The sequence below is a fragment of the Entelurus aequoreus genome, linkage group LG23, assembly GCF_033978785.1.
Source record: "Entelurus aequoreus isolate RoL-2023_Sb linkage group LG23, RoL_Eaeq_v1.1, whole genome shotgun sequence".
Classification (NCBI taxonomy): Eukaryota; Metazoa; Chordata; class Actinopteri; order Syngnathiformes; family Syngnathidae; genus Entelurus; species Entelurus aequoreus.
Genome location: NC_084753.1, coordinates 30,686,005 through 30,712,840, shown reverse-complemented (window position 1 = coordinate 30,712,840; position 26,836 = coordinate 30,686,005). Strand labels below are relative to the sequence as shown.

The 26,836-nt window shown below is 38.1% G+C and overlaps 1 protein-coding gene across 3 annotated transcripts in view; it reads left to right on the top strand.

Annotated features, from left to right (window-relative positions):
* Positions 1-1,300: 1,300 nt before the first annotated feature.
* cdc42bpab (CDC42 binding protein kinase alpha (DMPK-like) b) overlaps positions 1,301-26,836 on the top strand; it is a 225,563-nt gene continuing 200,027 nt past the window's right edge. For all 3 annotated transcript variants that reach the window (XM_062034850.1, XM_062034851.1, XM_062034849.1), the window contains exon 1: positions 1,301-2,360. In XM_062034850.1, the coding sequence (XP_061890834.1) occupies positions 2,183-2,360 (178 nt within the window). In that variant the 5' untranslated portion in view covers positions 1,301-2,182. The remainder of the gene's footprint in view (positions 2,361-26,836) is intronic.

Sequence of the window (26,836 nt, the reverse complement as noted above, 5' to 3'; positions counted from 1 at the left end):
ACTAGTTCGCGAAGGTCACATCTGTACTGCGACTTTTGAAAGTTTCCCCCCCCTAAAAGAACCGTTCAAAAGACTTGACTCGTTCGCGAAGGTCACATCTGTATTGCGACTTTTGAAAGTTTTTTTTTTTCTCTCTCTAAAAGAACAGTTCAAATGACCTGAGTCATTCGTGAAGGTCACATCTGTACTGCGACTTTTGAATGTTTTTTTTTTCTAAAAGAACGGTTCAAAAGACTTGACTCGTTCGCGAAGGTCACATCTGTACTGCGACTTTTGATCATTTTTTCCTTTTTTCTAAAATAACCATTCAAAAGACTTGAATCGTTCGCGAAGGTCACATCTGTACGGCGACTTTTGAACATTCTTTTTTTTTCTAAAGAACATTTCAAATTACTTGACTCGTTCGCGAAGGTCACATCTGTACTGCGACTTTTGATCATTTTTTTCTTTTTTCTAAAAGAACCATTCAAAAGACTTGACTCGTTCGCGAAGGTCACATCTGTACTGCGACTTTTGATCATTTTTTTCTTTTTTCTAAAAGAACCATTCAAAAGACTTGACTCGTTCGCGAAGGTCACATCTGTACGGCGACTTTTGAACATTCTTTTTCTAAAGAACATTTCAAATTACTTGACTCGTTCGCGAAGGTCACATCTGTACTGCGACTTTTGATCATTTTTTTATTTTTTCTAAAAGAACCATTCAAAAGACTTGACTCGTTCGCGAAGGTTACATCTGTAATGCGACTTTTTAACGTTTAATGTTTTTTTTCTAAATGAACCTTTTAAATGATTTGACTCGTTCGTGAAGGTCACATCTGTACTGCGACTTTTGAACGTTTTTTTTCTCTTTTTATTTCTAAAAGAACCGTTCAAATGACTTGACTCGTTCTCGAAGGTCACATGTGTACTGCGCTGTGTGCAGGCAGCAAGAGGCGAGGTAAGGAATATATACAGTAAAAAAAAACAAAAAAACATACAATTATTGCCAATATTTCAGAATAATTCTTAGCAATGCAGTGATATTTGTGTAAATTGCAATTATTCTGATCTTTTTGCATTAAAAAACAGTTAAAAAATAACTATAATAACAAACCACACTTTTGAATAGCTATAAATAAATAAATGATACAAAAAAATCTAAACAATCCCATCTCTACAGCACAGTAGAGATGTGACGTCCGCGAAAGAGAACCGTTCAAAAAACTCGACTCTTTCGCGAAGGTAACATCTCTACCGCGACTTTTGAACGTATGTTGTTTCTAAAAGACCCGTTCAAAAAGCTCGACTCGTTCGCGAAGGTCACGCGTGTACTGCGCTGTGTGCAGGCAGCAAGAGGCGAGGTGAGGGGACGCAGAGAGGAGCACCAGCGGGGACTTTTGCTGCGTCGGGAACCGGCACGACCAGACTTTCCTCCCGCTCCAAAACCACCTCGGCTCCCTTTTAAAAAAGAAAAGAAAAAAGGGCGAGCAAACAACAGAAGAGGAGCCCACATTTTTGAACGACTTCGCTTTGAAGTCTTCCGCCCAACCGTCGTGTGGAAGTGGGAATAAACTAAGGACGTGGGACGGAGGATGGCATTTAAAGAAGGCATTGTCAAGTAGTGAGTCGCTATATATATACATATATATATATATATGCATTACGAATGCCACTCGAAAGGTTTCGACTGCGGCCACGTTTGGTGAGGACATGACAAGGGAGCTCTTTGAAGAAATGTGCAATGATGACATTTAAGCAGAGCGAAGTAACGTTAGCCTGCTAGCCCGCTAGCCGAGGAGCTAAGTGCTAACTAAGCCTGTGGAGGGGCGCTGGGGGCTTTTGTAGCATTGCGGAGTCACCTCTTTTTTTTTTTCCTTTCTGGCCTTCCAGCAGGAATGGAGAAGCCCGAATGTCCGCCACATCTACTCCGTGGGGACTGTTGAGACCGCGACGAGACGACATTGTTGCCAAATCTCGTCCGAGGCAACCCGGCTATGTTCCGGGACTACTTTCCTGGTGTGACGTTAACACGGGCCGGCCATGTAGTCTCACTATGTGCATCTCCGATCCAGCACGGCGATAAAGCCTCGTCCTCTTAGCTGAAAGTTGGTGATTCCGGTTATTTACAGGCCCGTTTTTGAGCGTTATTTGTATTCTAGTTCTTCTCCTCATCATTGACCCCCTGACTGGAGCGTACAAGCATGTCTGGAGAGGTGCGTTTGAAGAAGCTGGAGAAACTGATCCTGGACGGACCCATCGAGTCCAATGGCCAGTGTCTCAGCGTGGAAACATTGCTGGACATCCTGGTGTGTCTGTTCGACGAGTGCAACAACTCTCCACTCAGAAGAGAGAAGAATATCTCGGAGTTCCTGGATTGGGGTAAGCAACTTTTTGTTCTGTCCCTGTTTTTGTTTTTGGTTAAGACGGTCGTCTTAATAATGTTGCCGCACCGGGCCCTCCCTTCGACATCACATTCCTTTTTATAGTAGTCTCGGGCAACCTTTTTTGAGCCAAGGCACATTTTTTGCGTTGAAAAAAATGCGGAGGCACACCACCAGCAGAAATCATTAAAAAACTAAACTCGGTAGACAGTAAAAAGTCGTCGTCGCAATTGTTGGATATGAATTCGAACCATAACCAAGCATGCATTACTGTAGCTCTTGTCTCAAAGTAGGTGTACTGTCACGACCTGTCACATCACGCCGTGACTTATTTGGATTTATTTTGCTGTTTTCCTGTGTGTAGTGTTTTAGTTCTTGTCTTGCGCTCCTATTTTGGTAGCTTTTTCTCTTTTCTCTGTCATTTCCTGTAGCAGTTTCATGTCTTCCTTTGAGCGATATTTCCCGCATCTACTTTGTTTTTATCCTTCTTCGTGGGGACTCTGTCGATTGTCATGTCATGTTCGGATGTACATTGTGGACGCCGTCTTTGCTCCACAGTAAGTCTTTGCTGTCGTCCAGCGTTCTGCTTTTGTTTACTTTGTAGCCAGTTCAGTTTTAGTTTCGTTCTGCATAGCCTTCCCTAAGCTTCAATGCCTTTTCTTGGGGGCACTCACCTTTTGTTTATTTTTGGTTTACCTTCACGCTGCCTCACGCTGTTTCCGACATCTGACATCGACATCAGAAAAACACCAAAAAACTCCAAAGAAGTCACGGTGTGATGTGACAGTACTTTGAGACAAGAGCTATAGTGATGGTTATGGTTTAAAGTCATATCCTACAATTGCCAGAAATACTTTTTACTGTCAACATCGACTACTGAGTTTAATTAGGGTCCGCACGGACCATTGTCAAAGGAATCCCAAAGGGAGTCCTTTTGCAATGGGACGAAAGGAACCTATTGTTATTGTAAGGTTTTATTATTATTATTATTATTATTATTATTATACTGGCCGCCTCTTCGAGCTGCAATTTGACCCACTTAACATGCTTCAAAACTCACCATATTTGACACACACATCAGGACCTGCAAAAATTGCCATCCAATAAAAAAACCAAACCCCAAAACTCAAAATTGCGTTCTAGCGCCCCCTAGGAAAAAACAAAAACAAACTGCCTGTAACTACCACTAGGAAGGTCGTAGAGACATGAAACAAAAATCTCTATGTAGGTCTCACTTAGACCTACATTTCATAATTTCACATCCTCGGGTAAAAACCAACAGGAAGTTGGCAATTTCCCCTTCAAGACAAAAAATGACTAAAAACAGTCACTTTTGCCTCTTTGACCTGTAATTTGACCCCCTTAAAATACTTCAAAACTCACCAAACTTTTCACACACATCAGGACTGGTAGAAATTGCGATCTAATAAAAAACCGAACCCCAAAACTCAAAATTGCGCTCTAGCGCCCCCTAGGAATAAAACACAGACAAAACTGCTCCTCGGACGAAAACACAGACAAAACTGCTTGTAACTTCCGGTAGGAACGTCTTGGAGACATGAAACAAAAACTTCTATGTAGGTCTCACTTAGACCTACATTTCATAGATTGACATCCTTCAGCAACTAGCACCTGCCAAATATGCGGACCCGACCAACGCTGCTTGCAGCTTGAATTTTTTATTGTTTTCTGCTGGTGGTGTGCCGCCGAAAATGCGGCTCAGCTCCAAAAAGGTTGAAAAACACTGGTCTAATAATGTTGGCACACTGGGCCCTCCCTTCGACATCACATTCCTTTTATAGTAGTCTTGGGCTCAGTTGGCCTACCCGACACTTAAACCCTCTCTCAATGCTGCAAGTTATTGTCCTGCAACTGACTGTGACTCAAGAACCCAATACATCATTTCTAGAAGTACACTGTCTAGTCTCACACTCCATTTGCGCTGGGAAGTCGGAATTTCCCGAGTTCCAAGTCGGAATTTCAACTGGAAGGCCCTTCGAGGTCGGAGATTCGATTTTGGAAAGGCCGAGTTGGCTTCAAAGATGGCTTCTCTGAATGTAAACAATGACATATGGTTCTATAATATCCGTTATTAGCCCTTCTGATTAGTTTTTATCGTAGTAAATCAGCCATATATGATGCATTGTTGTACGTTTGTATATGGTAACATTTTCGGGCTGGGCGATATGGCTGAACACTGTGTCACGATAAAAGTTTTTTATATTGGTAGATCGATATCAATAATTATATTTTTTTATGACCTGTGGAAAATATGGACCAGGAGAAACATATAATAAATATTAACATTTTAATGTCAATTTGATTGTAATTCCCTCAGCTACCAAGGCAGAAAGGAAATTAAACATTAATACAAACATGGAAAACAATCTGTAAATGTAAACACAATTCTAAAATTACATTGAACACTTAACAATAACCTCTTCAATGTGCAAAAATTCCCAATAAAGTGTAACAAAATAGTGCAAAGCGTGAAAATGTAAACATAGGGAACTATTTTGTGCAGGTTTAGTGCCAGGAAATAACGGTTGTGTAACATTATTTTGCTCTGTTGTTTTTACTTAACTATGGAAAGGAATTTGCGATATGCAGTAATTATTTAAATATTATTATTATTATATCGGTCGATTATCAATTATTATTGACATTTTTTAATGACCTATGGAAATTAAGGAGCAGGACTAGAAATATTTTGTATTTGAAATGTAACATCCTCTGATTATATTTCCTCAGCTGTTAAGGCAGAAAGGAAATTAAACATCTATACAAGCATGGAAAACAATCTGTAAATGTACACAAAATTCTAAAACAGGGGTCCCTAAACTTTTTGACTCGGGGGCCGCATTGGGTTAAAACAATTTGGCCGGGGGCCGGGCTGTGTGTGTATATATATATATATATATATATATATATATATATATATATATATATATATATATATATATATATATATATAGATATACATCTATATATATATATACATCAGATATATATAGCGCACTTTCCGCACGCGCGATGATGTCACGTTATCGATGAGAAAATGCATTTTTAGACAATATGATTTGCCTGAGCAGCTAGCGGTACAAAGTGGATAAGAAAAGACAGAAAAAAATGATTTATTTTTCGATGAGAAAATGCATTTTTAGACAATATGATTTGCCTGAGCAGCTAGAAGACACTGTGAGTAGCAAGCGGTACAAAGTGGATAAGAAAAGACAGAAAAAAATAATTTATTTTTATTTATTTATTTATTTTTAATATTTGGGACTTTCCGCGGGCCTGATTTTGGATGCTGGCGGGCCGGATCCGGTTTGGGGACCCCTGTTCTAAAATCACAATAAACACCACACAAATAAGTAGAATGTGTAAGAAATGGCCAGTAAAGTGTAACAAAATAGTGCAAAGTGTGAGAATGTAAACATAGAGGAACCTGAGAACTAGTATTTTCAGGTTTAGTGCCAGGAAGTTACGTTTAACATTTAAATTGGTCTGTTGTTCTTATTTATGTATTGAAATTAATATGTTATGCAGTAATTATTATTTAAATATTATTGGACCAAAATATTATTTTAAAGCAGCACATTTGCTATTTTTTGTGATTTGTTTTAGTTATACAGTCCTGCACTGTAGTTCCTACCTGTTGTTTCCATACATCCAAAAAGGGAACGGGATGTGTGATGATGGCGAAGGTTTGAAAAAAAACAAAAAAAACTGCCATACTTTGGAGGTGACTTTTCCTCTTTTATCCAGCATTTCTTTTTACACTGCAGCAATCATTTTGAATTCCTTCCGCGCCGTACGGAGAAATCAACAGCGAGATTGCGCAACCAAAAGCGATGGTTGATACTCTTACGCGATTGGCTGTTTAGCATGTCCCGCCCATTTCACGACCACTCCCTGTTTGGTGAGCTTTTCTTCATGCAACCAACTAAGTTTTATTTCCATTTTTTTTCCGACCAAAAAATATATATACTTATCGAACACATTTTATGTTGGTATTGATTACATGATACTGTTTTATCGGCGAATGGAACACAGCACTCATACCGTCATCGCTCGTTTATTATGGCCAACTGGTCCCAGGGTTGACCGTGGTAAGCAAGTTTTTGCGAAGTAGGATTATTATTTATAAATGGAATATTTTTATAGTTGGAGCATACAATTTTTTGTACCGCCTTCTTAATATGGTTTTCAGCGTAATTGGAGCCCTCCAAATAGGGCTGAGCGATATGGCCGACCACTGTATCACAATATAAGGGTTTTATATCGGTATCGAATGTTATTGATATTTTTTATGACTTATTGGAAATAAGGAGCAGGAGAAAAATACATGAAATGTAAACATTTTTATTTGAAATGTAACCTTCCTCTGATTATAATCCCTCAGCTATCAAGGCAGAAAGGAAATGTCAACACAAGCATGGAAAACACTCAATGTCAACAAAAAAATCTGATCATATTGAACACTTGGCAATAAGCTCTGAGGGAAGTGAAGGTGCAAAAATAAGGAAAGTGTAAGAAAATAGTGCAAAGTGTGAAAACGTAAACCTAGAGTAACATGAGAAGAACTATTTTTTGCAGGTTTAATGCCAGGAAATTACAGCTGTGCTCTAAAGGGTGAGCGCGGAGAGGGTGCTGTGGGCTTTTGTCTGACTTCGGTCCGTTTTTTAAAAAAATCCCCCAAAAGTGCCTTAGTGTCAAGGTGACTTTTCCTGTTTTTATCCACAATTTCTTTGCTCTCTGCGGCGCTCATTTTTACTTTCTCTTCTTACTCCATGCAAAGACAACAAGATGGCACAACCAAACTTGATCGTTGATACCGTCACCTGATTAGCTGTTAGCATGTTAGCGTTGCTCGGTTACCAGAGAGCGAGTGCCTTTGTTCATGCAACCACTTCCAATTTCTTACGACAAAGAAAAACAAATATTGAGTAGTTTACTAAACAAATGTTTTCATTTATTGAATATGTGTCTGTCACAATATATATTGATTATTATCGCCCATGAAATACTAGCTGTATAGTCACCTTTACATTCCTTTGACCCAATATAGTAGTAGCCTTGAGTGTGTTTTACTGTAGATCACAGTACTCACTGGTGGCTCGGAGGATCATCCAAGCATCAACCGGCCACTACAACATGACCACGACATGGAAATACTTCATCCCATCCTGGGTATTATGTTAGAACTGGGCTTCCTTGTGCTAAAACCAAGGGCACATAGATGGTTCTGCCAAAACTTGATCAACTTGACAGTCGTAGCCACGACCATTTGCTGTGTTGTTAGCATTCCGTGTTAGCATTCCGTGTCTCCACATCGTCACAGCTGTTTTATTGATGTTTAAGATGGAGTTCATGTCTACTTTGCATTGCCCAAACAGCTGCTGATCGCAGTCTTGTTAGCAGTAATGGTGCTCGAAGTCACATGGTCTGATCCGTCTCCCCCTTTGATATTGATCGTGTCAAGGGCTCTTCAATGTGGAGATATGTTATTGATGAGGCAGGAGTTAAAAACAAAGGAGCGATTGTCCCGGTGAAGATAGCGCTAATATTAGCTGCTGCTGTTAGCATTGTGCACTCTTAACCCAAAAACTAAAAGTCGCGCTTGGTGAATATCTTCATAGATCGGCACAACATAATACCAGTAAAATAAGACAAAGTAATACATATAGGACACAAGTAGGGCTTTATTTCGGACAAAAGTATGGAGTGTTCTTTAAAAAACCTGTGATTTAGTGAAGCTACGATATTTGAAGCGCGATGTCGCAAATATATTTAATTTTGATTACGGAACACATTCACTGTGGCATCGTTTCACCAAGCTTCTTCACTGTCAGAATAGTGCTGGGTGATACGGCTGAAAACTGTAACACGATATGGTCAGATTTAGTCTTCGACCAAGATTGTTCAGATCTAGTCTTCGACCAAGATTGGTTGAATCTAGTCTTAGACCTAGATTGGTCCGATATAGTCTTAGACTAAGATTGGACTGATATAGTCTTAGACTGAGACTGGACTGATCTAGTCTTAGACTGAGACTGGACTGATCTAGTCTTAGACTGAGACTGGACTGATCTAGTCTTGGACTGAGACTGGACTGAGCTAGTCTTAGATTTAGATTGGACTGATCTAGTCTTAGACTAAGACTGGACTGATCTTGTCTTAGACTAAGACTGGACTGATCTAGTCTTAGACTAAGACTGGACTGATCCAATTTTGAGGGACGGCGTGGCGAAGTTGGTAGAGTGGCTGTGCCAGCAATCGGAGTGTTGCTGGTTACTGGGGTTCAATTCCCACCTTCTACCTTCCTAGTCACGTCCGTTGTGTCCTTGGGCAAGACACTTCACCCTTTGCCTCTGATGGCTGCTGGTTAGCGCCTTGCATGGCAGCTCCCGCCATCAGTGTGTGAATGTGTGTGTGAATGGGTAAATGTGGAAATACTGTCAAAGCGCTTTGAGTACCTTGAAGGTAGAAAAGCGCTATACAAGTATAACCCATTTATCATTTATCATTTATCTAGTCTTAGACTATGACTGGACTCATGTAGTCTTAGACTGAGATTGGACTGATATTGTCTTAGAAGACTAAGATTGGACTGATATCGTTTTAGAAGACTTAGATTGGACTGGTCTAGTCTTGGATTTCGATTGGACAGACCTCGTCTTAGATTTATATTGGACTGATCTAGTCTTATATTTAGATTGGACTGCTCTCGTCTTAGACTAAGACTGGACTGATTTATTATTACATTTAGATTGGACTGATCTAGTCTTAGCTTGGACTAATCTAGTTTTAGACAAAGATTGGACTGATCTCGTCTTAGATTTAGATTGGACTGACCTCGTTTTGGAAGACTAAAATTGGACTAATCTCGTTTTAGATTTAGATTAGATTGATCTCGTTTTAGACTAAAACTGGTCTAATCTAGTCTTAGATTTTAGATTGGACTGATCTAGTCTCTACTTGATCTGTCCAATTAAAGTCTGAGTATGAACTGGTGAGCCACAATCAAAAATCTCCTGGTGCATGCCAAGAGTTTAACTCTCTTGAAACTTTTCCACAACCACAGACTGTGTCTTTTGACTTGGGTTGGTTGTAAATTAGGATAGGATAGACTTTTATTCATCCCACAATGGGGAAAGGACATTGTTGCAGTACAGGTTTTTTTTTTTACATACGGAGTAAAGTGTAATGGAAAACAAACAACAAACTATTAAATACTCATATTGCTCACTAAAACGTACAATCTACATTTTACAATGATGAGCATGATATTTTAAATAGTAAAGTTGTCATTTTAAGAAGAAAAATAATTACATCCACAGTAGTTATTTTTCAGATCATTTTGTCGTTTTGATTATTCACATTGTAGAAGGTGGCGGCTGCCGTTATTTATTAGAGGAGCAATTGCAGTCATGAAATGATGTCTTATCACACTCTAGGGCTGCAGCTATCCATTATTTTTGTAGTCGAGTCATCTATTGATTGGCTTGTTCCATGACTCGAGTAATTGAATAACACACACTCGGGCTGCATGATTAATCCAAATTGAATCGACATCGACACTTCCTACAGTGATGAGAAATTAAAGTCTGTATTGTTTTTATAATGGTTACTTGCATTATTATGATATATTATGATAGCAGTTTTCATGTATTATTTCTTCAGTTTAGGAGCATGATGTAGACACAAGATCTAAAGACATATTTTGAAAGTCAATATTGTTGTAATGTGTGGCACCATGAGACAAGAATATGTTGATTGACCGAGTCTAAAAGTAACATGTCTTTTTTCACCCCTGTTTTGTATGTTTTTATGGCTAACATTTAAAAATAGCCAATCAAACTGCAATCGCAATTTTGGAGAGAAAAATCACAATTATATAAATTTATCAAAATCGTGCAGCCCTAAAACACACTTCCAGCCATAACCTTCATTACCTTCTGTTTGCCGCCTTTTACCTTTTTTACTTTCCTTTACCTTCAATTTGCCTTGTTTACCTTCTACATATCTTATTGTGCCCTCTGTTTACTATTTACCTTATGTTGCCTTTTATTCACCGTCTTTCACCTTTTATTTACCTTCATTTGAACTTTTTTGGCTTCTGCCCCAATCTACTTTTTTTTTTTTTTACCTCCTTTTGCCTTTTGTTTACATTCTTTTAACTTTTACTTACCTTATTAGACCTTCCATGTTTCTTCTTTTACCTTCTGTTTAACTTATTTGACATTCTTTTACTTTCATTTACCTTCTCTTTACCTTCAATAAATCTTATTTTACCTTCCTTTACCCTATTTTTAACTTTTTATTTACCTTCTGTTTACCTTATTTTACTTGTTATTGACGTTTTACATTTCTATTCACCTTTTTTACTTCCTTGACAGCAATTGCAGTAATTGATAGTGTGAATGTTGTCTGTCTATCTGTGTTGGCCCTGTGATGAGGTGGCGACTTGTCCAGGGTGTACCCCGCCTTCTGCCCGAATGCAGCTGAGATAGGCTCCAGGAACCCCCGCGACCCCGAAAGGGACAAGCAGTAGAAAATGGATGGATGGAATAGATATCTGTATTACACTCCTTGGCTACAGCTATCAGTTTTTTTAGTGATACATCTATTGGTTTGTTTGATTAATCAAGTAATCGGATAAAATCACACTTTCTAGCCATAACCTTCTGTTTACCTTCTTTTACCTTTTATTTAACTTGCTTTACCTTATTTTACCTTCTACTTATCTTTCCATATAACTTGTTTTCCGTTCTATTATGTTCTATTTAGACTTAGACTTAGACTTCCTTTTTATTGTCATTCACTTTACAGCACAGATAAGAACGAAATTTCGTTACATAAGCTCATGGTAGTGCAGGATAAAAAAAGCAATAAGGTGCATATATAGATAAATATATATAAATAATATATGAATATATATATAACATAAATAAATATATATAAACATACACTACCCTTCAAAAGTTTGGGGTCACATTGAAATGTCCTTATTTTTGAAGGAAAAGCACTGTACTTTTCAATGAAGATAACTTTAAACTAGTCTTAACTTTAAAGAAATACACTCTATACATTGCTAATGTGGTAAATGACTATTCTAGCTGCAAATGTCTGGTTTTTGGTCCAATATCTACATAGGTGTATAGAGGCCCAATTCCAGCAACTATCACTCCAGTGTTCTAATGGTACAATGTGTTTGCTCATTGGCTCAGAAGGCTAATTGATGATTAGAAAACCCTTGTGCAATCATGTTCACACATCTGAAAACAGTTTAGCTCGTTACAGAAGCTACAAAACTGACCTTCCGTTGAGCAGATTGAGTTTCTGGAGAATCACATTTGTGGGGTCAATTAAACGCTCAAAATGGCCAGAAAAAGAGAACTTTCATCTGAAACTCGACAGTCTATTCTTGTTCTTAGAAATGAAGGCTCAAACACAAAATTGTTTGGGTGACCCGAAACTTTTGAACGGTAGTGTATATAAATAAATAAATAGATCACTGTACAGATAAATATATTGCACTTTTTCACATACGTCCACGTTTATGGATGTAGCTTGTTTTACCTTCTATTTATCTTTCCCTGTAACTTGTTTTCCATTCTATTACCTTCTATTTAGCTTGTTTTACCTTCTTTTACCTTCTATTTAACTTGTTTTACCTTTTTAATTGACCTTGTTTTGCCACATTTTACCTTTATAATTAGCCTGTTTTAACTTTTTGTTTTGACCTTATTTTACTTTCTATTCATTTCCTTCTATTTAACTTGTTTAAAAAATGTTTTTTTAATTGACCTTCTTTTACCTCCTGTTTAATTTGTTTTACTTATTTTACGTTTGATTTAATCTTTTTTAAAACCTTATTTTACATTTTACCTTCTCTTACCTTACTTTTTATTGAACTTTGATTTACCTTCTGTTTTACATACAGTATACCACCTTCTTTTATGCGGTCCGTATTTAATCAATTGTTATTAGTTAGACTTCTTAAACGATTAATCAAATCAACAAAATAAACCAAATCTAAATCATGGATTGATCTTTGCAGCCCTACCACATTCAGCAGTGTACTGGTACACTCAGTAACTCGCATGTTTTTTCTTTATTTTCATTATGACAGTAATTACTAATAACGTGCAAGGATCGGCCACATTAGGCTTTCTATGACTGGCCTATGTTGTGCATGCACTCGTGTCGTGTACAGAACTCGAGCGCAGATTTAGTGCGCAAACAAGGCAGGTGTGAGGTAAGCCCGTGCATTCGTCGTGCGAGTACAAGTTGGAACTTTACGAGAAAAAGTTTATGTCCTGTTTATCACAAGGTCCCTCTGTGGTGTATGTCACTGGCATAAGCAACTCCAAAGTCTCCTGCGATATTGAAGTCTTGTTTTGTTTCCATGGTTGCGTACCGATCACGGTTGCATAGCCTCTCCTTTTGTAGCTTCTGGTGAATATATAACCAGGAAAGATGTGTTGGGTGTTTTGTGTCTTTCACTCCTCTTGTATAAGGTTAGGGGGAAAACAACACATGAAGCAGGGGGACCACACACACACACAAAGTATGTGTGTGCGCGTAACATCGGGGGTTTGGTTTGTGCATGAAGCAGGAATGTGAGCAACTCACCTTTTTTTGATCTGCTGCAGAGGCTCAGCTCGCTGCCGTAGCATGCCTGGCCTGCTCTGCATGTCTGTGGAAGCAGGCAGGAACACCTCACAAGAGGGTGTGGATTGCCAGATGAATGAGACGCCATTAGACAGGCAGTAGATGGGATGGCCCCAGGCTGACAGGACACAACAGGATGGCAGTTAAATGGTCAATTTTGGCTTTTGGGTGTGTGTACCCCTCCAGACGCCATCTGGACAACCTATTCCGTGCTAAAAATGCATCTCTGGGAGCTTGCGGTGATTGTTGCCTCAGTGCAAGAATAAAAAGGCCACTTCCTGGTTCTCCCAACTGTTTTTTTTCTTTCTTCAATTCATTACACACCTATTGTTTCTGTCAAAGGTTTGCATCTTGTCTCAATTGTTTGCCCCGAGTTGATCTACTGCAGTAAAACCTGCTCATGCAGCTGGTGTACCCCCCCACCCCCACCCCCGGTGCTTAATGAGCGCTGCCAAGCCGCGACTTTACGCTGACGTTTGCCTGTGTTGATGCTCGGAACTGTGTTTGACCACACACACAACATACCACATGCCAGGGGTGACAAAGACTACGTTTACACTGCAGGCTAACGCCCCGTTATAAGGTTATCCAGGGTAAATCCCACCTAACCTTATCCGTGTCCACACACAACAATGCCACCGTTTAAGACCCCCTCACCCCTACGTCCGCCGGCGCAACGCGACCTAATACGGATGCGCGGAAAATGCGCACGTCATACCATACCATACCAACTTTATTTATAAAGCCCTTTTAAAAACAACCACAGTTGAACAACAAAGGGCTGGACACCACAAAGAAATACAGGCAAAGCGCAGACTAAAAAATATTTAAAACAGAAGTAAAATACACATTGAAAAAGCAAATACAAATTATCCTAAGAACAATTTGTTGGATAAAAAGCAGTTAAATACAGTTAAAAAAAAGTTAAAAACAGTTTTTATAGTCTCATGCTGAGTTAAAAGCCAGTGAATAAAAATGGGTTTTAAGAAGGGTCTTAAAAGTAGCCAAAGAAGGGGCCTGTCTCACATGGCGAGGGAGATGGTTCCAGAGTTTGGGACCCGCAACAGTGAAGGCCCTGTCCCCTCCCAGGATCAGCTGATCAGCTGACCTGAGAGACCGGGCGGGGGCATAGAGGTGGAGCAGCTCAGAGAGGTAAGGTGGGGCAAGACCACGTAAGGATTTAAAAACGAGTAAAATCATTTTAAAATGGACTCTAAAAGACACAGGCAGCCAGTGGAGGGAGGCTAAAACAGGAGTAATGTGTTCTCTTTTTCTTGTGTTAGTTCAAAGTCGGGCAGCTGTGTCATAGTCACATCCAGTGTTGCCTTGTGTGCAAGTTCTTAAATTTTACTTATCTGAGCAATATCCAGTGTTGTGGTATTTTAATTAACTGGAATCCAGTGTGCTGTGGGGCCTTATTGTAGTGAATCACACCTGAGCCATCATAAATTAATCAAATCTTTATTAGACACGTAAACAATGTGATAAAGAACATTTTACATCAATCAAACTAGGGATGTAGATATCTGGTCAGGACACTCCTCACTCTTTTGCCTTCACCTTCATTGTCCATTCCTTTTTGGTGACTTTATATACTCTGGACCTAGACGTTGAGTCCACGACATACATGGCGGACAATAACTGATACAGTCTGCTTTGCCAGTCCAAATGCATTCGCCGTTTTCCGTAGTCTTCCCTCGACGGCCAGGTAATACAAAGCACACGCTACCTTTTTTATCACATCCACGGGAGCTTGATTTTCCTTGACTTTCCTTCGACAAATGGACAAAGTTTTTCGGAAGAAAGAACCTCATGTTTCAAGTTCAATGTTGGCGTTAACGTACTTTTTGTGTCTTTTAACGCATTGAAATCAGAAAGGATGCGCATTTCTGTAAATCCGCCGTCCCTGGGAAGCAGATTTTTCCTTTTTTTTTTTTTTTTACCAACCCTGCCTCCTCTGGGTCAAAACTCCGGTTTACTTGTTATTTTTTTTTATCGATTATTGTTTTCTGCCAGTGTATTGTTTAGTTTATATTTGCCATTGTCGTGCCAAAATGTGATTGCCTGCCAAAAATGTATTTCCTTCGCGGGAGCGTGCACCGCTCGCTAAACCTGCATTGCTTGGCTTCGTCTGTCCACAACGGGTTAAAGTTAGAGTACCACTGATATAGGGCTGCAACAACTAATTGATTCAAATCGATTATAAAAATAGTTGTAAATTAGTCATCAATTCGTTGGATCTACGCTATGCGCATGCGCAGAGGCTACTTTAAAAAATATATATTTTATTTTTATTTTTATAAACCTTTATTTATAAACTGCAACATTTACAAACAGCTGAGAAACAATAATCAAAATAAGTATGGTGCCAGTATGCTGTTTTTTTTCAATAAAATACTGGAAAGGATAGAAATGTCGCTTGTCTCTTTTATCCGATTATTAATCGAAGTAATAATCGACAGATTAATCGATTATCAAATTAGTTGTTAGTTGCAGCCCTACACTGATAGTCACACACACACTAGGTGTGGTGAAATTAACCTCTGCATTTGACCCATCACCTTGTTCCACCCCCTGGGAGGTGAGGGGAGCAGTGAGCAGCAGCGGGAATCATTTACTAGCTGTAAGACAAACATTTTATAGGTGGTTATTGTTATGCTATGTGTTTGACATTATTTGAGTCTTTATCGTGTCCGGAAAATGACAGGTTGCGGTTTTTGTGGTATTAATGAGATTTTAAAGGACTGTTGTTAGTCCGATGTTGATGTGATAAAACCTCTTTCTTGTTTAGAAGATATTTACAATTGTAACTGTTATTTCTTTGTGCATATAATACATATTTATAAAGTGTTTGGATGTATTAATTTATGTAAATTTTTTATAAAATGTAATATTGCCTGACAAAAAGTGATTCAACGTAATATTTTGATATTTACACATCGCATATTTACGCACGCATATTTTACTAGAATACCCTTATGGGCATTACATATATCAAAATCAAGTACCTGTTTACTTGTTGAAATACCCTTTCTAGAGCTAAAATGAACACTGACTTTTATTATTGATATTATTTACAGATAAACACTGACATGTATTATTTATATATTGTTACTTACAGATAAACACTGACATTTACTATTCATATATTGTTACTTACAGATAAACACTGATATTTATTATTTATATATTGTTACCTAGAGATAAACACTGACATTTGTTATTTATATATTATTTACAGATAAACACTTGACATTTATTATTTATATATTATTTACAGATAAACACTGACCTTTATTATTTATATATTGTTATTTCCAGATAAACACTGACCTTTATTATTTATATATTGTTATTTACAGACAAACCCTGACATGTACTATTTATATATAGTTATTTACAGCTGAAATGGAACAAAAGTAATCACCTAACTCTCATGAATTCATTTACTGAGAGCACAAATTTCTGACTGTTGGTCGTTGCGGACCAAAAAATCCTGACTTTTTATGAACATTTCGGTACTCTTTATTTTATAAATAATATTGTTTTGTATATTATTGCTATTATTTCATTTACTTACTTTTTAGTAAAATAAATGTGACCTAATATTGTCTGTTTATTTACATGGTATCAGTGTAGAAATATAGTAAACCACTCCTCCATCCGTCATCAGCCTGATTTGTATATAAACTACCTGAACTGTGAAATGCGGTGAAAACACAAACCACACACTTCTACAGGAACACATCGTTCCAGGAACCAACATTTCCTGAACTTTTGGTGGGAAAAGTATCTATGAATGTTCTCATTTATCCAGGTCATTGTCATCTCATGGGCATTCAATCGGTCGCAACTGGACTGTTTGGTTGGTCTTGGAAGACGTTTCGCCGCTCATCTGAGTAGACTTCATCAGTTCATGCTCAAAGACTTAGATTGACTAAATCTAGCCCAGCGGCTGGTGCCAAAACCCCAAATATTTATACTTCAAAAACCACGAGGGTGTGCCTGGGCAAGGCTGGTTTCGCCCTATCGTAGTTGAGAAAAACAACTGTTGAGATGCAAACAAGCAATCTCACTGTCAAAGCCAACGACAGTCGTTGAAGTGTAATTTCCCCTCGTTAGCGTTGAGGTATTGTATGGCAGAACGATCGTTGTGCATCGACTACTACCGGTCCAAAATAGTCGGAACCCCCCGCGTTAGCGTTCCATTCAGTTGTAAACAAATGTTACAAATGGAATTCTGGTCACATTCTGTTTCTAACTCCTGTTACTTGTTGGAGGCTAGATTGCAGAGTCTTTGAGGAATGGTTGAAAGGACAGTGTTGTATGTGGGAGACAGGTGGTGGTAAAGGGCCTAATGCTTACATTCATAATGCTGTTCATTTCAGTCTTGGGTTGTTGAGCCATGTGTCCTAGTATTTTCAGGGGCTTTCAGTGGTAGAAATGGAAGTGAACACTCCATTTACTCCCGAGTAAGATGGTTGAGTTCCCTGCCAAGTAGTCAAAGAAAAGCCCACTTGCCATTAAGAAGTGATCAGGTTAATATTCGTTTTGCAGATAGCAATTCATGGTTTACCACTACAAACAAAGCCGACTAGTTCAGATGGTTTAAGCCCACAGGCTGTAAAACGCTTCAAGATGGGCCGCATGAAACCCAATAAAGTTCCAAATTCAAGCTAGTCTGTATTTTTCAGCTCGCTAAAGAATGCATCCATAGCCATCGACGGCCTGCACGCTTTTGTGATGCATCGATGAGGTGCCGCTTTTTCGCCCAGAACGAGTCACAGCAGACGACAAGTATTTAAATTATCTTTGCTTTTTCTCCTTGTTTGGTGACCTCATTCCAGCTGAAATGGAGACCCCTGCATGACCTGCAGCCACAGGGGGGGAAATGAACATGGGGAAGTACACCGCATCCTGATTTCCTTCTATTTACCTCAGAAGTTAGTGTGTAACAGCCTGTCCAGCGCTGGCTTGCACTGTGCTTAGTGGAACACAGAGCAGCAAATGTTATCATAGTACCATTAATAGCAACATATTCATGAATCCATTCAAGCCACTTATGATGTGGCCTCATGCACATACCAGAGGGAAAATACTTGCATTTCATTTGTTTCATTTCAGTTGGATTAAACTGAAGCATCAGGTCCTTCCCTTAAAATAACATCACAATGACTTAATTGCGTGCCAGCCGCTACAACTGATTTATATTTAATCCATACAACTTTTTATGTAGCTGCCAACATGTACACACACTGTATATAAATGTGTCCGTGGATGTTCAACCAGGTCATGTATTTTCAGGGCGTTCAATCGAACCACACAAAAATGTTTTTACTCACGGCCAACGTTTCGCAAGGAAAATGAAAAAAAAACGAAAGTTTTCTTCATTTAAAAAAAAGAGTCAGTTATAAAAACAATTTTGTGCTTGTAAAAAAAAACAATTACCAAATATAAAAACGGTTTTCTTCAGTTAAAAAAAAGATTCACAATTATAAAAAAATTCTGCAAGTAAAAAAAACGATGACCAAGTATAAAAACGGTTTGCTTCCATTAAAAAAAGATTTGCTATTATAAAAACAATTTTCTGCAAGTAAAAAAACGATTACCAAGAATGAAAACTGTTTTCTTCAATTAAAAAAAACCGATTTTCCGCAAGTAAAAAGATTACCAAGTATAAAAACAGTTTTCTCCAATTAAAAAAAGATTTGCTATCATAAAAACAATTTTCTGCAAGTAGATAGATAGATAGATAGATAGTACTTTATTGATTCCTTCAGGAGAGTTCCCTCAAAACAATTACCAAGTATAAAAACTGTTTTCTTGCAATTAAAAAAAGATTAGCATTTACAAAAACGATTTCTTGCATGTAAAAAAACGATTATCAAGAATAAAAACTGTTTTCTTCAATTCAAAAAAATGTTTTTTTTCTGTAAGTAAAAAAAACGATTACCAAGAATAAAAACTGTTTTCTTCAAGTGAAAAAAATTCACAATTTTAAAAACAATTTTCTGCAAGTAAAAAAAATGAGCAATTATGAAAACTGTTTTCTTCAATAAAAAAAAGATTTGCAAGTATAAACACAGTTTTCTATCATTAAATGTACACAACCAAAACAAAAAAGAAGGCTAAAGTTATTGTGACCAGAACAATCACGATTATCGTTATTACTGTGATATTGTTTAATGTGCTCAAAAAGTACTTATACCCACGGTAAAATCTTTCAATCAAGTTGTAATTTTTTAAATAACTTAAAAGAAAAAGCCAAACATATACTGTATTTTCTTGGCAGAGGAAACATCACATTTTGTTCTGGCTTCATAAAAGCCATGTTATTTCTGTGTGTTGGAATATGTTAAATTTCTATTTTAATTTGTAAACATTTTGGGATGTTTTTCCAAAAATGTAAATTCCGTGATCAGTTAGTTATTTTACTTTGGGTTTATGTGACGTCACGCCACTTCACTTCCTGTTGAACGGAGTCCGTGCCCGTCTTTTTCAACTTGACACTGTGGAGTTTATATCGATAACTTCATGCACAGCTTTTATGTTTATTTTAAATACTGTATCTTTGTAGTTTAGACAGTAATGTTTATAAAAGTTCAGATTGGGAAATTACGTTTCTTAATAGGAAAATACGTTATTGTTTCTTATTTACTCCACAATTTGATCAAAGTGTAGTTATCAATCACATTTTTTGATCATTTAAATTTACAACGGTGATACTAACCGTAACCAGCGGTTACCATAAGTACCCATCTATCCATCCGTTTTCTACAGCTTGTCTTTTTTGGGGTTGCGGGCGGTATCGGTACCGTTTATTTGTAATACAGCTGCTGAAACCGATGCAAAAGAGTGACCGCTCCTGTAACACCGCATTCATATGGTGTTTATCGAGGCTGGAAAATTTACCGACTTCATTTTCATTTATCCACCGTCCCCTTAAAAGTGTAGGCCAACATGGAGGAGGATTCCTGACCTTTTCTCAATCCGGCATGGGTGTTAAGCCTGCAGAGGCCAGCTGTTCAGCCGCAGCTGATGTATGTGTATGTTAGCTCCACTGTTCTTTCATTGGCAGCATGCCTCACACACTACTTGCAGTCTTCACTCACAATCAGTCTTATTTAGCCTTCTGTCTTTCTACTTTCCTCCTTGTTATCCCCACTATTGAGAAGACCTGTAGACCTGTTCCGGAGTAGGTGTAGTAGGATGGTGATGTTATAAACAGTTTTCAATTCTGCATCAGGGCCTTTGTCTCTATCTAATCCACAAGTAAAAGCCTCATGTCACACAGTCCCCCTCACATCTGGCATCTTGTACATTGTTATTGTTAAATTAAATATTACTAGAATTTGCAATTCCTGCCGGAATCGCGTGTGAATGCCCTAAGTGCGCAAGCTGCCGATACGCGTGAGCGGAACTGAAATGTCCAGGGTGAGTGGAGTGTGGGCTTGTGTGAACGGTTCGAATCGGTTGAGAATTGTGAAATATGGAGAGGTTTGTATGTTGCCCATTCATTGTCAATGGGCGGAATTTCCTGGTAATTCCGGGTAATCGGGACATTTTCGAAACTGGGAAACATGCTGGCTTGAATGTCCGGGGTGAGTGAAGTGTTTGGATGGTGGTGCGGTTCAAATCGGATGCGAAATGTGGGATATGAAGTCGATTGTAAATTTCCCATTAGTTGTCAATGGGAAGAAAATTACCGGAAAACCGAAATTGAAGGAGACGAAAACGTTTGCGTTTGATATAGGTAAAGATTAGTGTGGGTGGTTGAAAGGTCCGAACATTTTTTAGAATTTTGGGCATTGTAGATCTATGAATTCGTCCATTCATTTGAATAGGAATTTCAGGGGAAAAAACTGTTAATTTTAGAAAAATTTTATACTAGCACAATTGTCCTAGGTGTTGTTGTTTTTTAGAATCGGTTGTAGAAAATGTTGACGTAGTAACAATTTGAATTGAGAATGGGTATTTCGGAATTCCTGGAATTTCGGGAAAACCGGGAATTTGTAAGAAAAAAATATAAAACTAAGAGGAATGTTTTGGCGGGGGAATGGTCAAAAACGGTTGAAAAATGTGCACTGTGAAAACTTTCCAGGAAGAGGTGAAAACAAGGCTTTGAAAAACCGGGAATTCTGGAAATTCCTGGAATTTTTTGAACTTGGTAGTTTGATTGTCCGAGGTGAGTGGAGTTGTGGATGGTGGAACGGTTCGAATCGGGTGGGAATTTGTGCAAGTTTGAAAAATGGCTCATTCATTTTCAATGGGGAGAATGTCCCGGAAAACCGTAATTCCGGGTAATCAGGAAATTAGGAAATATTCTGAACCGGGAAAAAATGCTGGCTTGAATGTCCGGGGTGAGTGAGTTGTGTGGATGGTGGAACGGTTCAAATCGGATGCGAAATGTGGGATTGTATATTTCCCATTCATTGTCAATGGGGAGAAAATTACTGGAAAACCGGAAATTGGGGAAAATGAAAACATGTTTTGCGTTCGATATAGGTGAAGAGTAGTGTGGGTGGTTGAAAGGTCCGAATTGGGTAAAACCGGCACAAAAATTTGAGAATTTTGGGCATTGTAGAACTATGAATACGTCCATTAATTTGAATAGGAATTTCGAGGGGAAAACCGCAAATTTTTGAAAATGTTTACACTATCACAATTGTCCTAGATGCTATGAATGGGTCGGTGTTAGGTTTTTTAGAATCTGTTGTAAATAATGTTGACGTAGTAACAATTTGAATTGAGAATGGGTATTTCGGAATTTCGGGAAAACCGAGAATTTGTAGGAAAAAATATATAAAACTAAAAAGAATGTTTTGGCGGTGGAATGGTCAAAAACGGTTGAAAAAAGTGGACTGTGAAAACTTTCCAGGAAGAGGTGAAAACAAAGGCTTTGGAAAACCGGGAATTCTGTAAATTCCTGGAATTTTTTTAACTTGGTAGTTTGATTGTCCAAGGTGAGTGGAGTGTGTGGATGGTGGAACGATTCGAATCGGGTGAGAAATGTGGGAATTGTGCAAGTTTCAAAAATGGCTCATTCGTTTTTAACGGGGAGAATGTCCCGGAAAACTGTAATACCAGGAAATTAGGACATTTTCGAAACCGGGAAACATGCTGGCTTGAATGTCCGGGGTGAGTGAAGTGTGTGGATGGTGAGACGATTCAAATCGGATGTGAAATGTGGGATATGCAGTCGATTGTATATTTCCCATTCATTGTCAATGGGAAGAAAATTGCCGGGAAAACCGGGAATTGGGGAAGATGAAAACATGTTTTGCGTTTGATATAGGTGAAGAGTAGTGTGGGTGGTTGAAAGGTCCGAATTGGGTAACAATGGCGTGAACATTTGAGAATTTTGGGCATCGTAGAACTATGAATACGTCCATTAATTTGAATTTTGAAAATGTTGATAGTATCACAATTGTCCAAGATGCTATGAATGGGTCGGTGTTGGGTTTTTTAGAATCTGTTGTAAAAAATGTTGACGTAGTAACAATTTGAATTGAGAATGGGTATTTCAGAATTCCTGGAATTTCGGGAAAACTGGGAATTTGTAGGAAAAAAACATAAAACTAAAAGGAATGTTTTGGCGGTGGAATGGTCAAAAACGGTTGAAAAATGTGGACTGTGAAAACTTTCCAGGAAGAGGTAAAAACATGGCTTTGGAAAACCATGAATTCTGGAAATTCCTGGAATTCTTTTAACTTGATTGTCCAAAGTGAGTGGAGTGTGTGGATGGTGTAACGATTCGAATCGGGTGAGAAATGTGGGAATTGTGCAAGTTTGAAAAATGGCTCATTCATTTTCAATGGGGAGAATGTCCCGGAAAACCGGGAATTCTGGGTAATCTGGGGTATTTTTAAAAATAAAATAATTTTTTTTTTAAGGCGCTCACGATTCCCGGTGGAGCCAAACATTTTGATACTTGAACAGTTGGGATGGGATGAAAACAGTGTGAGAGTCTTGGGCATTCACACCAATATAATCGCACTAACGTCGAGCAGACTTTTAACAGGACATCCGGACAAGCTCTCTGGTTGTTCCAAAGTTTCCTGTCTGGCTGTGCAGTGGTGATGACGGGCAAAATGAGCAGGAAGGGAGCACAAGTACTCAGTGAGCGAGTTTGGACCAAACATGTAGCAGTGATGTCATTTGAGGAACTGAGGCAGCTGTATGGCATTGTGTCATTGTGTACTCACTCGGGTCCAGTATTGTGGTGGTGTTGACAGCCAAGACCGTCATTGAACATGATCATTTCCTTTCTAGTGGATCAGCTCATGCAGCTTCTCATTTGTTTCGCCCAAACAGACACACAGTGTTGGGAATCATGCACAGAATTAACAACGTTTAACACAGACGTCATCAGCAAATTACTGAAGATACTGCAGGTTGATTAGATTGATCAGAAAACATATTTTTTCAAGTTCATCCCGCACTTTACGTAAATATTTTTATATGACGGATAGAAAATAAGGAGCAAGAGAAAAATATATTTTATTTGAAATGTAACTTCCTCTGATTATAGTCTCTCAGCTGTCAAAGCAGAAATAAAATGTCAACACAAGCATGGAAAACACTCAAACAATTTCAACAAAATAGTAAAATCACATTGAACACTTGACAATAAGCTCTTAACAATAAGGAATATGTAAGAAATGCTTGATAAAGTGTAAGAAAATAGTGCAAAGTGTGAAAATGTAAACATAGAGAATGTGAAAAGAACTATATTCTGCAGTGGTGGGAAATAACGGCTGTGTAACATTATTTTGCCCTGTTATTTTATTTAACGATGGAAATGAATTTTGTTCCGCAGTAATTATTTTCATATTATTATTGTATCGGTCGACATCGATAATTATTGATACTTTTTATGACCTATGGAAAATTAGGAGCTGGAGAATATTTTATTTTAAATGTAACCTTCCTCTGGTTATAATTCCCTCAGCCATCAAAGCTGAAAGGAAATGTCAACACAAGCATGGAAAACACTCAAACAATTTCAACAAAATAGTAAAATCACATTGATCACTTGACAATAAGCTCTTAAAAATAAGGAATATGTAAGAAATGCTTGATAAAGTGTAAGAAAATAGTGCAAAGAGTGAAAATGTCAACATAGAGAACGTGAAAAGAACTATATTCTATAAATAAAATAAGGTAAATAAATAAAACATTTTCTTAAATTAAAAAGAAAGTACAACAAAATAAAAACAGTTACATAGAAACTAGTAATGAATGAAAATGAGTAAAATTAACTGTTATAGGTTAGTACTATTAGTGGACCAGCAGCACACACAATCATGTGTGCTTACGGACTGTATCCCTTGCGGACTGTATTGTTCTATATTGCAGGAACCAGAATATTAATAACAGAAAGAAACAACCCTTTTGTGTGAATGAGTGTGAATGGGGGAGGGAGGTTTTTTGGGGTGGTGCCCTAATTGTAAGTGTATCTTGTGTTTTTTATGTTTATTAAAAAACAAAAAAACTATAATCAGGTTTAGTGCTGGGAAATAACGGCTGTGTAACATTATTTTTCCCTGTTATTTTATTTAGCTATGGAAAGGAATTTTTTGTTACGCAGTAAATATTTTCATATTAATATTGTATCGGTCGACATCGATAATTATTGATACTTTTTATGACCTATGGAAAATTAGGAGCTGGAGAATATTTTATTTTAAATGTAACCTTCCTCTGGTTATAATTCCCTCAGCTATCAAAGCAGAAAGGAAATGTCAACACAAGCATGGAAAACACTCAAACAATGTCAACAAAATGGTAAAATCCCATTGAACACTTGACAATAAGCTCTTAAAAATAAGGAATATGTAAGAAATGCTTGATAAAGTGTAAGAAAATAGTGCAAAGTGTGAAAATGTAACCATAGAGAAACCTGAGAAGAACTAATTTCTGCAAGTTTAGTGCCAGGAAGTTACAGCTATGCTCTTAAGGGTGAGCACGGCTAAGGTGGTGTGCTATTTGCGGTCTTGCCTTGCGTCATTTACAGACCACATTGGTCTGACTACAGTCCCTTTTGAAAAGATCCAAAAACCTGTCCAGGTGACTTTTCCTCTTTTATCCACAATTTCTTCATTTTGACTTTCTCTTCTCACTCCATGTAAAGAAGCAACCTTGATAGTTGTTTATCATTCACAATCCTTATGTAAGACAAGAACACACATGCTTGACTTTTTTATGCATTCTAAAGTGTAAATAATTATCTAACAATTGAGTCAACAGATGGAGAGTCCTCTCATTATACTCTCTGAAAGCGCCAACAATACACCATTTACTTGTTGTGACCTAAAAATGAACCAAATATGAGTGATATTGTTATTATAGGCGAGGGCGGACCTACGTCACTTCCGCCTACCAATCCCCTAGCAACCGGTCGCCATATTGAATTCGTTGAAAACAAACCAGCTCACAGCGAACACAGCATTGACAGAAAAAGCATTTAACGAGGTTTCACGGCATTTTAAACTGTTGTAAATGGCGTATGATTATGTAAATAGTCTTTCCAGTGAGGCTAGGTTAAGATACGAGTTGATTAAATGGCAACATGAAAACTATAGGGTTTATTGGTTTTTAAAAACCCAACTGTTAAGGGCAAATTTAAACGAAACCGGTTTTCGAAAATAGCCTATACAGGCTATAGACTATATAGTATATACCACATGTTATTTTTGTACAACAACTTCAGCTGTCAAACGTTATAAGGTACAAATTCAACAAATACAACATTAGCACGGACAGTATACCCAAGTTGTGGTTAAGAAGGTGGATTTTTGTTCCTTATATTTACCAGAAACGAAGTGATCCGAACACACGACCCGGGACTTTGGGGGACTCCAGTGAGAACCGTCCTCGTTTTCCCGGTGTAAAGCTGCGAGCCATTTGTCTCGTCTCTGTGGGCTTTTATCACGCTTTGGTAGAACAAAATACAACCTTTGTTTTCCCTGTTTCCAGTTGTGGTTAGTACAACCAAAAACAACACAGTTTTTCGCCATTTTGGAGGCAGAATGACGGGTTTAATCAGCGTAGGTCGACAGGTTAAAGAGTAATGGCAACGGTTTGTTTTCAACGCCAGTCTGGTTGCTATGACTGGAAGAACCCGTATGTAGCTCAGTTGCCCGGATGTCGGCCCTCACCTATAAGCACCAATGCAGACGGACTATTTTAGCGGTGCATTGATAGCAGTGAGCTAATGCTAGCTTAAGCTGCTATTGTTGACACACTGAGCCGGTGGCTGCTTCTGCTTGGTATCAAACTTTCTGAAAGTAAATTCTAAATTATAATTCATGCATCTCTCACCTGCTAGTAAACAAATGTGGCCATGGACCGACAGGCTGGTCCACTTTCACATCCCCCGAGATGGCCAGAAAGACGCTTGTTTCTGCAACTTTTTTTTTTAACCCTTTGTGAGCATTGTAATTGATTATTTGTTTAAACAGAATTATGTGAGTGTCCCGTCGGTTGGCATCCCAGTGACAGTGGGAATATTACAGTAATTGTTTGGTTTATTATGGTTAGTTTGTATGTTTTGCACCTAGCATTGCTGCTAATGCTATAGCGTCACAATAAAGCTACATCCGTTTAGCACTTGGCTTCTAAAACTTGCTGCTCATCTTCTGTGTTCAGGATCTAAAATATAATATAATTGTTCCCAAAGTAATCGTCGTTGGCTCTCACAAAGTCTGCTTGATTAGCATTGTTGTTGATGGGGATCTGTGGTTCCACCTGTACGTCACGGATGACGTAACGTGCTTGCTCATTATCTCTCAA